The 16,609-nt window shown below is 40.6% G+C and overlaps 1 protein-coding gene across 1 annotated transcript in view; it reads left to right on the forward strand.

Moving 5' to 3' along the window:
* enpp2 (ectonucleotide pyrophosphatase/phosphodiesterase 2) overlaps positions 1 to 16,609 on the forward strand; it is a 69,365-nt gene that overhangs the window by 482 nt on the left and 52,274 nt on the right. The window contains exons 2-3 of the mRNA XM_072395028.1: positions 232 to 337; positions 15,014 to 15,169. Of these exons, the coding sequence (XP_072251129.1) occupies positions 232 to 337; positions 15,014 to 15,169 (262 nt within the window). The remainder of the gene's footprint in view (positions 1 to 231; positions 338 to 15,013; positions 15,170 to 16,609) is intronic.

Genomic DNA, 16,609 nt, shown 5'->3' on the forward strand with positions numbered 1-16,609 from the left:
GTTGGTTTCTTTAGGAAATTCAGAATTTTGTAGTGATCCCTGAATGTTAAGCTAAGCGAAATACTGAAGATGGGAGCGCATACAGAGCAAAGAAGAGTGAAATAGTGAGAATAGTGAGAAGGGGTTGCTATTGCTCTGCCCTTTGTGAACTCCATACCTGTTCTGAGCCCATGCAGCAGATGCACAGTATGAATTACTGCTCTAATGTGAGCTCTGCTGTTGTTCTCCCAGTTTGTGTGGATCCTGTCAGCCCTGTGTGGCTCTGACTTGGGTTGGGGTTTTGTCTACGGTCGGCCCAACCGCTCAGGAGAAGATGGGACCTCAGCCAGGGCAGAATGTGAGTACCCTGGTCTTCTGAACCATCTTTGAACTGCTTGGCCCTGACACATTTACTCAGCAGAGGTTGGATTAAAAAGCAACATGTGACCCCTCCACAGTCACAGTGTCTTTGTGGACAGACGGCACGAGAAGAATGTCTCTCTCAGCAAAACCAGAATTTCCTTCCCCTGACCTTTAATAAAATGCTTGAGGTTTTGAGCTCCCCTTCACAGGTTCTGACATATTAAATGGAACAACATGACTGAAGTTTCTAGTAAATAATTCTAGATTATGCGTCAACAAAAAAATACAAAGCAATCAATATCTTAGGTTACTTTTAGCCATAAAACTGCTGAAAGAAAAAGCATCTAGAATCTGTACTATGTATGAAATGTACCACAAGTCCAACAGGAAAAGGTGTGAAGTTTTTAGAAGAAGAGGAATGTTTAAGTTCCTTTAGATTATCTTTGATGTAGACAGTGCAAACAGAAGAAAAGTAAGAGGAATCTTTTCTTAGAAACTTATAAAGTCATGTATCTGCTGATCATCAGTTTATCATGAGCTACATTATAAACAAACTGTAAATACCAATCCCCACACACTAGGGGGCGCTGCAGAGGGGCACGAGCGCCATCAGTCCATAACCCAAACAAGATGAGAGGAGGCTCATAACTGCATATGCAAATAGTTCAACCGCTAAAGGGTAATATTTCTCAATGTAAAGTTGGAAAGACTCATATTTTTTCCATCTACAGATCAAAGTGTAATTAAGATAATCAAATGATCTGGAAAATGTTCACAGTATCCAGGGGACACTGCTGAAAACTGATGGTTCTGCATGATGCAGCATGATTCTGTGGTTGTAGTCACTGCATGAGCTTAGGAACATCATCAGTCAGTTTGTCCAGACATCTGAACAACAAAAGTTATTATCTACAATGCAAAGAAAAAAAAATCTTCCATTGTTCATTTACTTTTTGAGGAGAATTATTTTTAGAATTTATGGAGTCATCTGGATTAAAGAGGAGAGGGGCTATCATATTTAAACTGGGGAGTGGTTGCATTTGTGCAGCATTAAAAATGAGGAATATGAGGAGGATTTGGACCAACACACACTGCCATCCAAACAACATCTGTCTGAGGGAAAACCGTTTATTTCAGCAAGACAAAGACTAAGCACAACCACAGCAGAAGATGAGCCTGCCTGCTGTCCAGACTTGTCACCCACTGGGAACACTCTGAGAATTATAGAGTGGAAAAATATGAGTACTGAGCAGCTGAAATCCTACATCAAGTAAGCAATTAGAAAATATTTCACTTTCAAAACTCCTCAGCTTCCTCTGTGTTCCCCTCATCTTTTTCCACCACAGTGTCCCAGCTTTTTTGTGCCTGTTTTTGGCACCAAGTTAAACAACATTATTATTTCTTAGGAAGAAAGAAAAAACTAAGCCTCTCTGTTTCAACTTGGATTAGGTTATCTTTGTACCATGTTCATGTTTTCCATAGCATTTTTGGAAACAGGATAGTCTATTAGCAATCATTTTGACAATCAGTGCTTTAGAAGACATTACATGGACATTTTTCTCTGTTTTTTGACATTGACATGAATTTTTAATGGAAAAAGCAAGTGCTCATCAGAATAAAACAATAACCAGCTGCTGTGCTGCATCATTACACCACCATTATTGTGTGGCTGTGTGACGTAAACTGGACAAGGAACAATCAAATGTGTTCAATTGGATAATTAAGATCATTGAAATCTTTTCAGAACTTTTCAGTACAAACCAATTCTAAGCTCAAATTTAGTTGCCAGAGTGGTTCAGCTCAGGCCATGTGAAGTGTATTTTGGATACTCGTTAATGTATCTTGGCCAAGTGTAGGTAGAACATGCCCAAAGCTATGCTCCAACTCCAAAACACAAGCAAGAAACAACTTTAGGGTTTACTTCATGAAGCAGAATAAATCCTGAACTCTGTCTTCGCCCGCCTCAGTCATCCAGAAGTCATTTCACTCGTCTAAATACAAACAACATATAGCTTCACAGGAATTTTTATTTTATACGAAGTGTCTGCCAGTGACCAGAGTGTAGAGATGAGTTTACAGCGGATCACTGTAACCCTGTGAGGTGGGATTTGATGGTGTGTTTTTGAGGAGTGTGTCTGTGCTGCTTTATGTTGAATCAATATTAACAGTGTGCTGGAGATGGTTCTCTGCTCCACATTCTGGAACCCTGTTGACACGGTGGCATAGGCTCTCACAATCACATACCATGTCTGGACTCTGTTTGCAAGGTTTCTGCCACATTTATACAAAAAATAAGTTAAAATGTATCTCTGCTCACTAGTACAGCAGATTATTGCATTTTTTCAGGAAAATCTGTCACAAGAGGAAAGAATCACCAAAATTGGCACAAATATCCCTCGGGGTTTGTTGTTTAGATAAAACCCATTAGCCACACAAAAATCATGATGGCTACCATTTTTTTCAAGATGTCCACCAATTCAAGCTCTGAAATGCTATTTTGGGGGCAACTTTGCTGCCCAATAGGTAAAATCGTACATTTTTGACCACAGAGAAGTCGGCTTCATTGTACTGGAGAGGCTAAGAAGCTCCATTCTATCATATTTAAACCACTGAAAGAATATTATTGATCTCCGGCCTGCTACAAATGGTGTAGGGGAGAGTGGTCAAGTATGAGCCAGTGGGTTGACCCACACACTATTTTTGAATTAGATTATAGGTTAAGATAATAAATATAACAGATTATTAGATTAAATTATCACCCCAATCCTATCCCACTGTTGAGTGTGTTATTTGTTGTTATGTGACCATAAATACATGAAGCACCCATTTCTATATGGCTGTGACGGAGAAAAGGACATAAGAAACAGTTTTGTTTGTCACAGAAACCTCTAGGCTTGTTAGTTGACCATTATCAACATAACATGTTAGGGATGTATTTAAGCTCTTATTACTGTACTGCTATACTGTAATATCACACTGGAACCACATTAATAGTAAAGACTAGCACAAGCTAGCTAGGCTAGCTTGCCTAGCTAGCTTGCCTACAAACAGAACAGAACATTACAGCAGTAAACTAAATACACTTTAACTAGACAAGGGAAACACTGATGTTGGTGATTTGCTAACTTGTAAAATCATGTGAATCATTTGACTAAATATTACTTCACCAGTGGCAATCATTATCAACTCTTGATTTGCTTGCTGTTTAAGTTAGCTTTCAGGAAACAAGAAGAGATATAGACTATTTAGAAAACAAAAGAATGACTTTTTCTTTTTAATATATAAATTATTATAATTGTGTTCAGGTATCAACGTAAAAAGTCAGATGATCAATTTACTCCTACAGGGCTCAGTTTGCATTGGTCAACAGTCTGCCACCACAAACCTCAAAGACATTTGATGACTATGTAGCATCGTATGTTTTGCCCACCATAAAAGCATACTCAAGTACAAACGGACAGACATTGTATTTGATGTGTACCACCCATCAAGTCTGAAGAGTGAGACGAGGTCAAAGTGAAGACATGGAGTCAGACGCAGGGTGATGAGCACCAGTAAAGTCCCCTCAAATTGGCAGAACTTCCTAAGAGACTATGACAGCAAAACTGAAATTTTCAAATTCTTGGCAGACAAGATAGCCACAAACATGATCACTGTGCCCAAAGAAGATGGTGCTGTGAGCAATCACCCGACAAGCCTGGTGAAAATGGCCCCCTGTAGTCATGAGGTAGCTGACACGAGGATATTTGTGCTGCAAACACATCTTCATCAAAGCCAATGACACTGACATTCTCCTCATAGCGGTTGGTGTTCTGTCAACCCTTCAGGAGATTGGGCTTCAGAAACTGTGGGTTGCCTTTGACCAAGGCCGCAATCTGAGATGGATTCCCATCCATGACGTTCTCTCCTTCCAAGCCTTCACTGGCTGCATTGTTGTGTCAGCCTGCCATGGAGACAGCACTGCAAACCTGGGATATTTGTACTGAGGTTTCAGGTGTCAGTATCCACCAACAATACACAATGCTGACATGAAGACATTGGAAAACTTTGTGGTCATGATGTATGACCGATCCAGTACAGCTGATGGTGCTGATGATGCAAGGCTGGACATGTCTGCTCGGAAACAGAGGCCATACGAAGCCATCCTTCCTACTAGAGATGCTCTACTTCAACATGTGAAGCGTGCCACCTACCAGGCATGATGCATATGGGGTCAATCAGTAGTTTGTCAACCAGAAATACAAAGACCTGCTGGCTGGGGATGGACCAAGAAAGGTGATCTGTGGCAGAGCTTGTGGACCGATCTCCTCCCAGAAAGTTGCCAAGAACTGACCATTGTTGTTGCAAATCTGAATGTAGTGGAAGGTGCAAATACTACCGCTTTGGTCTTACTTGCACAGCACTGTTTAGCTGCACATGTGAAGATTAAGATCTATTCCATAAATTAGTTAGAGCATGATTTAGATTATTCTATATTTTAACACTTAAACTGTTAAACTGCTTTAACTGTTGATTGGAGAATGTTAAGGTTATTCACATTACAGATGTGAATTTGAAATGTGATAATTGATTCTAAAATAATTATATAATAATTATTATAATTAGCTATAACGTTTTGTTTGTATGCCATGCTGTACAAATGATATGTACAGTAAGCAGGGTTTAGCTCCTCGTGAGCAAATAAATTGACCATTTTTGTACATTTGTAATAAACATTTTGCTTGAATAATGTTGTGTTTATGCATATTTTAACACTGACATGGACAGGAGGCTCAGCACCATCACAGACAACAGATAACTTCTGTAGGGACACTGTGATTCCAGTGAGGACTGTAAGGTGCTATCCAAATAATAAACCATGGATCACCAGTGACATCAAAGACTTCCTGAACCAGAAAAAGATGGCGTTCCAGAATGGGGATGGAGAAAGGTGGAGGAATGTACAACGAGAGCTTAGAAAGACGTTGAGCTAAGGTGGAGTACAAGAAAAAGGTAGAGAGACAGCTGGAGAACAATAACATAAAGGAGGTGTGGAGTGGCATGAGGACCATCACTGGATACAGATTGAAAAACTCTCAGTCTGTGGAAGGTGAGGTGGACAGAGCCAATACTACAACAGGTTTGACAGTGTGGCTTTTTCTACCTCTGCAGCTGTTCCCTCCACCCCCATCACTACAGCTGCTTCCACTTTACTGCTTCCAATGCCCAGCTGTACTTCCACCTCAAGGCATCAATAATCAATTAACAACTCTGCAGCAACTCCCACCACTTACCCTCCTCTGTCCAGCTGCACCCCCACCCCCAGCTCTAAAATTGATAGCAACATCCCTCCTGTCGTCATCCCTCCGCTACAACCTCTTTGTCCATCTATAGAGGAGGTTGGAGCTGAGCTCAGGGGATTTCAGTCAGGGAGGACTGAGGTGCAGATGGAGTCTGTCCAAGGCTTCTGAGGGACTGTGCTGGTCAACTATCTGTCCCTCTTCAGAGGCTCTTCAATGTGAGCCTTCAGATGGAAAAAGTCCCGGTGCTGTGAAAAACTTACGGCTGTTGTGGCATGTGTGCACGGTGGACAGGAGAAGAAGTACAGGGACCTTGTGGAGTCCATCAATGGCTGGTCCAAAGAGAAATGTCTGCTCCTGAACACTACCAAGACCAAAGAGCTGGTGGTGGACTTCAGGAGATCTAAAACTCCATACCAGTTACTCTGCATTGATGGAGGGGAGATAGAAACTGTTCAGACCTGCAAATACCTGGGGGTGGTGCTGGATAAGAAACTGGAGTGGTCTACCAACATAGAAGCAGTGTACAGGAGGGGCCAGAGCCGTCTCTTCTCGGCTCGGGTCCTTCAATGTCTGTAGTGACATGATATGCATGTTTTATCACACTATCATTGAGAGTGCACTGTTCTATGCTGCTGTCTGCTGGGGGAGTTACACTACAGACAAAAACTGTAGGCGCCTGGACAAACTGGTAAAAAAGGCCAGTTAGTGGAGCAACAGATGAAGAGGAAATTATATTCTGTTTTGGATAATAACAGACATCCTCTCCATCGTAACCTGGCAGGTCAGAGGAGCAGCTGCAGTGAGAGGCTCATCTCACTGTGCTGCAGGACTGAGAGGTTCAGGAGGTTCTTTGTCCCCACAGCCATAAGGCTTTTTACTAATGACTGCTGACATGTTCTTCTCAAATTTATTATTTAGTAATTGATTATTATTATTATTATCATTATTATTATTTAATATACAATCATTGTAAATATTTATAATAAAAAAACACCCATTTTTTTAGCTACTTGACAAATTTCCCCCACTGGGGGATGAATAAAGTATTTATCTATTCTATTCTATTTTATTCTATTTTGTACATTATGTTAGATAGAAAATGTTCTGAGTGAATGGCAGAAAGAGATGTAAAAGGTTTTATGATCTATAAATTAGAAATGTCTATAATTTAAAAATCATCAATAGAAAAATGTCAGCCATCTTTAAAAATGGCCACCACTTTGGAATTTACGTGGCTAATGAGATTTTTCAAAAGACATTCAGTCAAAATTTGGTGTTTCTTTCCAGATGTGAAATATTTTTTTGCTAATCTGCTCTACTACACTGTTCATACTGATCTGCAAACAACTGTGGAAGTTTTTCATAGGATTGTTTTTTATGAATAAAATGTTTTTAGATGCTCAGCATTGAAACGAAAGATGGGAGGAAGTATGTGAAGAAAGAGCACAAAAAAACAAATTTGCAATGAAATTTGTAATAAACTTCAAAACATACTGAAACAAAATAAATGTCATCTGACATGAGAAAGGTAGTTAGGTTTAGACCTTTGAAGAAAGCATGGTGAGTAGTTTCAAAGGCTCATGGTTAAAGAAACATTTGAAACAGAAAATTAACAATTTACGTGAGTGTTGATGTCTGATGTTTTGTGGATGAATCCATCTACCCTGGGGTCTGTTTTACAAAGCAGGTTCAACAAACTGAGTATAATCGTAAACTCTGAGTTGATCTACTCTGAGATATACTTTTGGTTCCAGAAATGCTGATTTGAGTTAGTTGAGTCAACTCTGAGTAGTTTCACCTGGAGTTAAGTGCGTGCACCACAACTATAAAAAGCCAGCATCAATGGAGCCCCGATTCGACGAGTCACCATGGCAACGGAGAAGAGGAGGGCTACGTTTTTCACCAACCTAGAATTAGAAATCTTAATGCGCTCATATGGCGAGTTTCAACAAGTTTTTAGAAAGAAGTGCAACACGCTGCAGCTGCAAAAGAAAGGGAGACGGCGTGGGAGAACTGCTCAGGTCAGTGTGTAAGTTTAAATGTAGTCCTTTGCAATCACAATAATATCACAGGGAAAACTGCTTGAATGGTAGCCTATTCATTTATTTCATTTAGGTGCAATTCCACAGGGGAGAAGCGCACTTGGCAGCAGCTTAAGATGAAATCTGTAAACATTATTTAAACAGGTAAGACCTCAGCATGGAGGTACCTCATTATGATCAAAATGTTTTACACTGTAAACTAAATATTAATTCAGCTATTTGACTGTGCAGCTGTTTTATCCCCAACATAATTCTGTTTTCACACACGTAAATGTCTTCTCATCTATATCATGTTCTGTTAAATAATTAAACCAATTCAGACTAACACAGACTTCTACTCAGCCAACAGAAAGAAGGCAGATGCCTGTAAAACGGGTGGTGGCCCAGCACCTCCACCTCTAACAGAGGCAGAGGAGCTGGACCTAAACCACAATGTTGGAAGGCCAGTGGCTGAGGGATTCCCTGGATGGAGCTCATCCTCTGAGTCCACCCCCCAAAACATAAGTGTCTGTATAAAATGTAACAGGCCTATAGATGTATTTTTTTCAGCCTATTCATACAAATATGTATGTCTTTTATGTCTTTTTTTTCTTTTGTCCCAACAGATTCTGATGGTGCTATCTGCCTGGTGGAGCCTCCTCACGCCACAACAGACCTTGTAACTGAAGGTATGCAATACTCCACAGATTTGATATACTCCACTATCAAATGATAGTTTAAGTTTACTGAAACATACCGCTTATCTGGGATGAAGAGGATGAGGAAGCTGCCTTTACAGAGGCGGATCCAGAAAGGCCTATAGAGGTAACATCTTCATATGTTACTGATAGTTCTCTTCCCTTTCACATTTCTTAACATTCTGGATGAATATAGAGTGACATTTAGCCTCCACTGAAGTATTAACACATTTTCGTCCTTTTTAACAGAGCATGGCTGGGCAGCAGCAGGAGGGTCCCTCAACTCCCACTGCACAGACTGACACAGTGAGATGTTCAGTAAACACCAGAGGTTCAGTCTGTGGAATTCATGTGCAACTGTATCATTTAATGCCCTCCTTCTGTATTACCAGTTGACAATAAAAGAGGTTTATAAAATTCACCTGCTGAAAATTAAAAAAAAAAAAGAAAAAAGAAATACTCTACTTGGACCTCCAGATTAGGAAGACAGATCTGGAAATTGAAATACTGAAACACAAGTTAGAGGTGACTGCATGGTCACAGGTGAATTATGTTAACTATTGGAACATTAACTGAACTAGCCCTTGTATTTGTAGGAAATAAAGAAGACTTTAAACTGAAGAATTAAATTTGTATTACCTCTTTATTTGACTACTGTGGTGGTGGTGATGATGGTGACTTAAACTCTAAAGTGATTATTGCATATGCTGTCTCTGACTGCCCTGCATAGTTTCCTTGCTCAAGTGCTCTGCATCTCCGACATACAAAAGACTTCCATTTGCAAAGAAACGCAGTGCAACACACAATGGCTGCGTTTCCCAGATTCGATCGTTCTTAAGGACTTAAGAAGGCTCTTAAGAAGGGTTCGGCTAAGAAGGAGCGCTAAGATAGGGGACGCGTTCTTAACTGCCTTCTTAAGATCCCGCCAAAGAAGCTTCTTAAGAAGCTCTTAGTGGGAGCTGTCCAGCGCCGTGGTGCCGAAACTAAATCAATCGATGCCAGGCAAAATCGATCACCCACCACTTTATCAGCGCATAAATCACACACAACGCCAAGCTTTTATTAATGCACGGGCTTACCGGGGCTCAAGCCCCAGGGCCCGACGATGTAGGGGGACAACGCAAGGCTCGAGAAAAAAAAAAAAAAAAAAACATGCAAAAAAAAAAAAGCCTAGAAAAAGACAGTGACCAGGAGACTGCTGTCTGTGTTCAGTTGTGAGCGGGAGGGGAGGGAGGGCGAGAAGATTAATGTAACGAATAAATTTACACACTGTGATGCGTTTTTTGGGGGAACAAAGGCCAAAAAAGACATTGCATTAAAAACCAAATTTGGCAGGCAAAAGATATCCCCCTCTAGTCCCTGTGGCCTGCGAGACTGGGGTGCTGTAAGAAAGAAGTGGCAGGAGTTCCAAAGCCAAACCAAAAAAACAAAGTGCAAAGGTGAGGCGAGAGAGCATGGGCACAGGTGGTGGGCATTCTGATGTGTGTCCATGCATGGCGCAGGAGGATCGGTTATCGTAATGAGTGATAGTAATGATGATTCATTTTATTTATGTAGCTATAGGAACACATGGGCAATTCATTATTTTTATATATTGTTATTGCTATTTTTCTTGCGTCAGTGTTCTGCAGCTATGAATTCATCATTACGCATGGTTTTAGTATTCCTTTAAGTGTCAGATATAACTTTACCTGACGCGGCTGCAGTGAGCGTTAGGTTGCTAAGAAGGGTGTTAAGAGTGGGTCAGGGCGATCTTATGTTTCCTTCTTAGTGAAAGATCTTCTTAAGCTAAGAACGAATCTGGGAAATGTGGCCAATATCTGCTGGGATATGAGAGCATGACTACGGTTGGTAATTTTGCAAATGTAAGGACGGATTAGGTTTTGTATGTAAATGATGAGGCACCCTTCGATAAACTCATTTGACAGGTGACCTTTGACCTCTTATGATCAATCAAAGTATTTTTACAGGTGACCTTTGACATACATCCGCTCACATCTGGTCAGGTGGCTTTTGACATCTAAGGGAGGGGGGTTTACAGCTAAGGTCAGAAGGTTGTGAGAAATATATTTGTTGAATGTTTAAATAAGAGAAAGGGTTAATAGGAAAGGTTAAGTTTTAGAAAGTCCTTCTTTTTGACAGCTTCAAAGACCAGTCCCTGTAAGGTAAAGATGAGAAAATAATTAGATGTGGGGGGTACTGTTCGACGCCAGGAGTTGTCAGCAGTGCAAGGATTTGGGTGGGGTGGGGGTAACAGATAGTTAATAATGACCACTAGTGTCTAGACAATCATGCATTGTTACCTTTTTCAGTAAGAGACAGGGCAGTCCATCAGACTCACATCTGGCAACATCTGACTGACCAACTCATACTGTGAGGGTGAACAGCCAGGGGCCACATGAATGCAGTATACTGTGAGGGATGGGGGAGAGCAGACTGTTAATAATGAACATAAGAACAATCCTGCTTTGTTACTGGTTCAGTAACAGAACAGACACCTAGTTTAGGTTTACATCTGGTTATATCAGACTGACCAACTCATACCTCATACTCATACTCATAGGCTGAACTGCCAGGGGTCACAAGAATGCACCAAATTGTGTGGGGAACAGCCAGGGTCTTGGTCTTAGTTCACAAGTAAGCAGATTCAATAAATCTGTATCTAATCGTAGGATGGGTGTAGAATAAGTGTGAAGAATTGTTGTTTAAAAAAAAAAAAGGAAACAAAGTGTCAATACAATTTTTAAGAAAGAAAACGAGAGTTGAAATCCACAGACTTCCATTTAACAATTCTGAGGATATCTCAGGATTAGTCGGCAGTAAGTAAACAGCCTTAATAATGAACATTTATGTAAGTATACTTAGATTCCATCATGACACATTTCTAACTGTTATTCTTCTGAACCCATTGCACAGGAGTTGGAGGTTCTGTCTTACCACAATTGGACTTTGACAAAAGAAATGTGTAACGGGGGGGTGCATGGACCCAATTGCAGTACAAAGGAGTCAGAAGACAGTGGTAAAAAGTTCAAGGCTTTACTGAAACTCTGGCAGACAGACAAACGGTTTAGAAACCAGCAAACAGGAATCAGGAGAGGAGAGGCAAAGTTCTTGGTCAGTGACAGAAGGCTGGGTCTAATTATCAGGAGGCAGACGAAGCAGGGAATCAGGGACAGGCGAGGTCGGTACCGGTAAAGCTGGCAGGAGAACGCTGGAAAGACTTGCATGGCAAAGAACAATCTGGCAAAGGATAGAGTGTGGAGCTGGTGACTATATGCTGGGCTGATTGCATGTGATGAGAGGCAGCTGTGTGCACAGGTGAGTGGAGTGAACTGATGAGGTGTGTGTGGCTGACAGGCTGAGTGGGGCAGAAGCAGGATCAATGGAAAATTACTGATGGTTGGATGACTGAACTGTGACAAAATGATTCAATAAAGGAACAACAATTATAGCTACTTACAGATTTGATTAGTAATGTGAAGGTAAGCTGTCAGTTAGGGTCACAGAGTTCACCTTTCCTTTCTCTGCATCGTGTGTGTTTATCAGCCTCAACATCACAGGGCAGTGTGTGCATGACTGTGTGTGTGTTGGTGGTGTGCACACCTCCAACTGCCCTGCTGTGAAACACTGCAGGCATCCCACGGTCTAAGAGACTAGACAAACACAAGAGGGAAATGGTCTCGTGCAAATATACCAAACAACATTCAGTTGAATAAAATACTGAGAGTTTGCCTACTTTTCCTTTCCTTCTTCATTTTTTAACATCCAGCTAATTATGAGATATTAGTTCATATGAGATAAGGAACATAATAAAATAAAACTCACTGATCTGACAGAATAATGTGATCATTTCACCCTGTTACAGAAATCAAAGTAATTATGCAAAAATGTCAAGAAACATTATTCAAGAAAACCCTGAATCAGGTTCATATGCACAGGGAGCTGTTAATGTAATCTCACACCAGCTGAATATCTGCACCGGGCAAGAATAACTCAATAAGCTGGCTTTTGTTGCTCCTCATGCTTTGTTACTTTGCTGCTAAAAGATTTATCTACCTTCAGTTGACCAGTGTAAAGAACATTTCAGGAACCTTGTTACTGATCCTTATAACTTACTCAACATTTAATTAGCTTTATTCAATGTGATCTTCATTGCAATTTATTATTCATCAAGGAGATCAAACACAGCTGAAGACAAACAGCTCAGTTTTCAGGACTGCAGACTGTACAGAAAATGTAAAAACCTCCAAACAACATGCAAAGGAATAAACTGAGGTCAAAATTTAGTTTTCAAACAGTGCAACATGTTCATAAAGCAAACTAAACTTAAGCAACACCTGAGCACCGAGTTACCCACGAAGTGTCAAGAGACAGATGTTTCTCTGTGATGAGATGATTAAATTAAAGTCAGCAAATAATAAACTTTTTCCACAGCTGGAAAATGATCACCATCACCTGCATGAAATAGCAGTTTAATCAGAGAGGCACCATGTGTGTTCCCATGAGAACAGGGTGCACCTAAGTGATTGGGCAGCTGCAGACTTAGAGATAATGGTAGGTCACTTTTTCAGCAGGGTCAGGTTCTCAGCTGTCACCCTGAGAACTACAGATGTCTGATTCCATCTTTCATTCTGGGATCTCATGAATTTCCAGTTAAACGTTGTAGTTAAGCTGTTAACCAGCACACAAGACCTGAGTTTAAGAAGTAGGTGTTCGTTTATTCAGCCTTAAAGACTTCAGACTCTGCTCAGTCCATCTTTCATTTGAAATCAAAACACAATAACCTCAACCGAGGTGACTTTGTGGTAAGATTCAGACATGAACAACTGTTCAGTTTCTATGAGTAGACACTCTGGAACGAACAGGTGAGCATGCAAAGAAAACATGCTGATCTCCTGATACTCAGGATTAAATATGATAAAGATGATCAAAGTCCAATCTCTCCCGAACTGTTTATGACTGACTGGTGCCTTAGTCAAACATCAAAGACCCCTCCCACCCCCATCACGGACAGTCATACTCACGGTAAGAGGTTCAGTGGCACCAAAAAGCAGAACAGCCATTTCAAACTTCCCACATCAGGTCACACCATGTTCAGTGCAGGTGTGGGAGGTCATATAGTAAGAAAAAGGGGAAAAACTGGGTTTCTTTCAATTTTATCTTAGCTGACCCTCAACATGTAAATGAACTGATTGATCTCTGTTGTCGGTCCTGCCAGATAGCGAATTGATATTCTTAATTGGGAAGTCTCCCTATGACCGACTTCTGAAAACGAATCTATCATCCCTTTGGTTGCTGTTTTAAGCTGTATTTGGTGAACCAGCTCATTTGTATCCAATCTAGCTTTTAAACTGATGAAATGCCAAGTTTGTCTTTGTTTAGGAAATCATAATAATGCTAATAATAATAACAGTACAAGTAAAATAAGATTGAGACACAGGACATTGCTGCCTTCATCTACAATGGATGGAATTTTCTTGGATATATAGTTCAGGATCCTATTTTCTGTGTCATGAAATGTTCTGTATCAGTAGAATCGTTATTACCATCGCATTATCCACCATGCATGTGCTGAACTCTGCATGAGTAGTAAATAAACGATGTGAAAATTAATCGTTAGATGCAAAATATTTAATATTTTGTGGCTAATTTAGACCTTTTGCCCCTTTTTAGTTAAATGATAGAAAGTTTCTCTTTTTAATGTCACCTTTACTGCAGCTGCATGAGACACCTGAGCTACGTATAGATGTCTGGTTTTCACTGTCTGCAGACCGCTGATTCCACAGAGGGGCATGTGTTGCCTGTTGTCATTGTCCTCACCCATCACCAAGATTTTTTTTCTGCCAAATTTATTTATTTTTCTTCTTTTGTCCGTAGCTGTTCCTGACTAGAACCGAATGTGTGCCGGTAGTCTGTTTAAGATTAATACATAGTTGTCTTTAATAATCCACAAAGGGAAATTAAGTTAAAGAATCTGACCAGCGTCTAAGTTTGATTTAAGAACTACAAATCACTAGCACATAAGGTCAGGAAGGTTTTCATGTTCAACATCTTTTACAAATCAAGCTTAAGAATAATATCAGCAGCGGTCTTAAGGTTAAATTCAGGTCAAATCTAAGAGCAGAAAGGACATGACATGACATCTGTAAGCATAACAAAGCGTTACACCAAAATTTCCCCATATTTCTGAACAATGTGTTGACAATCAACAGGTTTTCTCCAGCAAATAGCCATCCATCCATTTAATTATTCTATTCAGAGTCAGGGTTTGGAGCTTATCCCAGCTCCAATATGGGAAGAGGCTGGATACACCATGGAATGGTCACCAGTCTATCACAGGGCCAGCACAGAGACAAACAACAATGCACGCTCACATTCACGTCTAGGGTCAATTTGGAATCACAAATAGCTTAACATGCACATTTTTGGATGGTGGGAGGAGCGAATCTGAGCCAGGAACCCTCTTGCTGTAACCACCACACCATCATACACCCTACAAACAAGCATAACAGCAACCTTCATCACAAAGCCACTTTCAGATGTTTAGAGATAGATTTAATCCTGAAATAAATGTTTGAAATAAATTCCACTCTTATTTTGCACAAACCCAGCTCACACAGAGTAACACTGAATCTCAAATCTACCTGAGCTCTGCTTCTCTTGTTCTCAGCTCGCTCTGCATCTCAGTACGTGCCGACCTCCAGCTCCTGCAGGAGCAGGTGTTTTGAGCTGGTGGAGGTGGAGCCACCAAACTGTCGCTGTGACAACCTCTGTAAGACCTACAACAGCTGCTGCTCAGACTTTGACCAGCTCTGCCTCAGGACAGGTACTCCATCTCAGCCCCTGCTTGTCCTCTGATGACAGCCCACCTTCCCATAAATTACCATCATGTTTCAGGTTTGACTGCAGGATTGCTGCAGGATGTCTCCCAGCATGTTGTCTGTCAGGGGACAGGAACTCAGGGTTGCTCTTTATGATGTAGGTTAGGTTGGGGAGGCCAAAGAAAACAGAAATCCATGCACATCCTATATTTGATCTGGCAGGTGATATTTTTTCTCCAACATATAATGTGACTTTCATCTGTTTGTAGTTATGATTTTAAGAGAAAAGAATAGGTTGGCAGATATCTGTCACACAATAAAGTTAAGAGCTTTGAAATATGTCAGTGGTGTGTGTGCTTGCTGCTGTGGGAGACTGCAATGATGAGACAGGCAGGAGAGGATGAGGAGAGGAACATAGCACGCCTGTAAATGTCAGCTGTGCAGTTTGGGAGAAAGAAGAAGCATTTCTCCTATTTGTCAGAACCTCAGACATACATGGTCAGTGTGTCACAGTGGCAAAGGCTAATCTCTACATCACCAGCACTTTGTATACAGTGTATTATATAGTGAACTGCATCTGGAACAGTGGGATTCATCAGTAAAAAACTAATATTGAGTATTACATGCATTTTGTAATTGTTCTTTAGATACTTTTATCTTTGATGGAGTTTTTATTTGATGTATTCTTGTTGAATTTGCTTTAAGAAAGGAGATTTTCTTTCTCAGACTGCTGCTTTTAAAGTTGAACTTGTATCATTGTTGGCCATACCTGTACTTTGCAGTATGTTGCGATGTTACAGGCCTTTTCAGTTGGACCCTGATTACTTCCAGTCCTACCAGTGCATAATGCTGTCCAACAAAAGAACATTTGTTCAACACAGATCTAATCTACAGCCATTTGTTAAACATGAATAAGTTTAAATGATGTTTTTCATTAGAAAAATCATTTTGTTTGATCAAGGCTTGCAAACATCCAGATATATAATATCAAAGCCTAATTTCCAGCTGTACAGTAAGGGGGTGGAAATGAGTAGTGGACTTCATGATGTGTGCTTCTTGCATATTGAGCAAGCTGTGTGTGTTTCTTGTTATTTCTCTGTCTCTCAGTTGCTGAGTCAGCATTTCCCCCTGCACTACCCATGTTGGTAGCGCTCATTGCTCTCCACTGCCTTGCCACAGTAGTCCTCCCTGTGCTTGAAAGTCATGATATACTTGTTTCACCCTGACAGTGTCAAATCCTACCTTAAAACCCTCTGTCCTTATTAAGGAATCTCCAGAAGACAGAATGTAAAGTAGGCTTAATGCTGCTGCATGCAGCCAAATGAACATCATGATGATACTGTGGTTTTCATGTTAATCTAATGAGGATTAATTTTGCCTCTGTGAATAGTTTAGAGTCTGCAGCTTCTGATACTTGTGTGAAGAGGTTTTCTTCTTTGAAGTGA

This window comes from Leuresthes tenuis, unplaced genomic scaffold (assembly GCF_036924035.1).
Source record: "Leuresthes tenuis unplaced genomic scaffold, fLeuTen1.0.hap1 SCAF_10, whole genome shotgun sequence".
NCBI classification, from domain to species: Eukaryota; Metazoa; Chordata; class Actinopteri; order Atheriniformes; family Atherinopsidae; genus Leuresthes; species Leuresthes tenuis.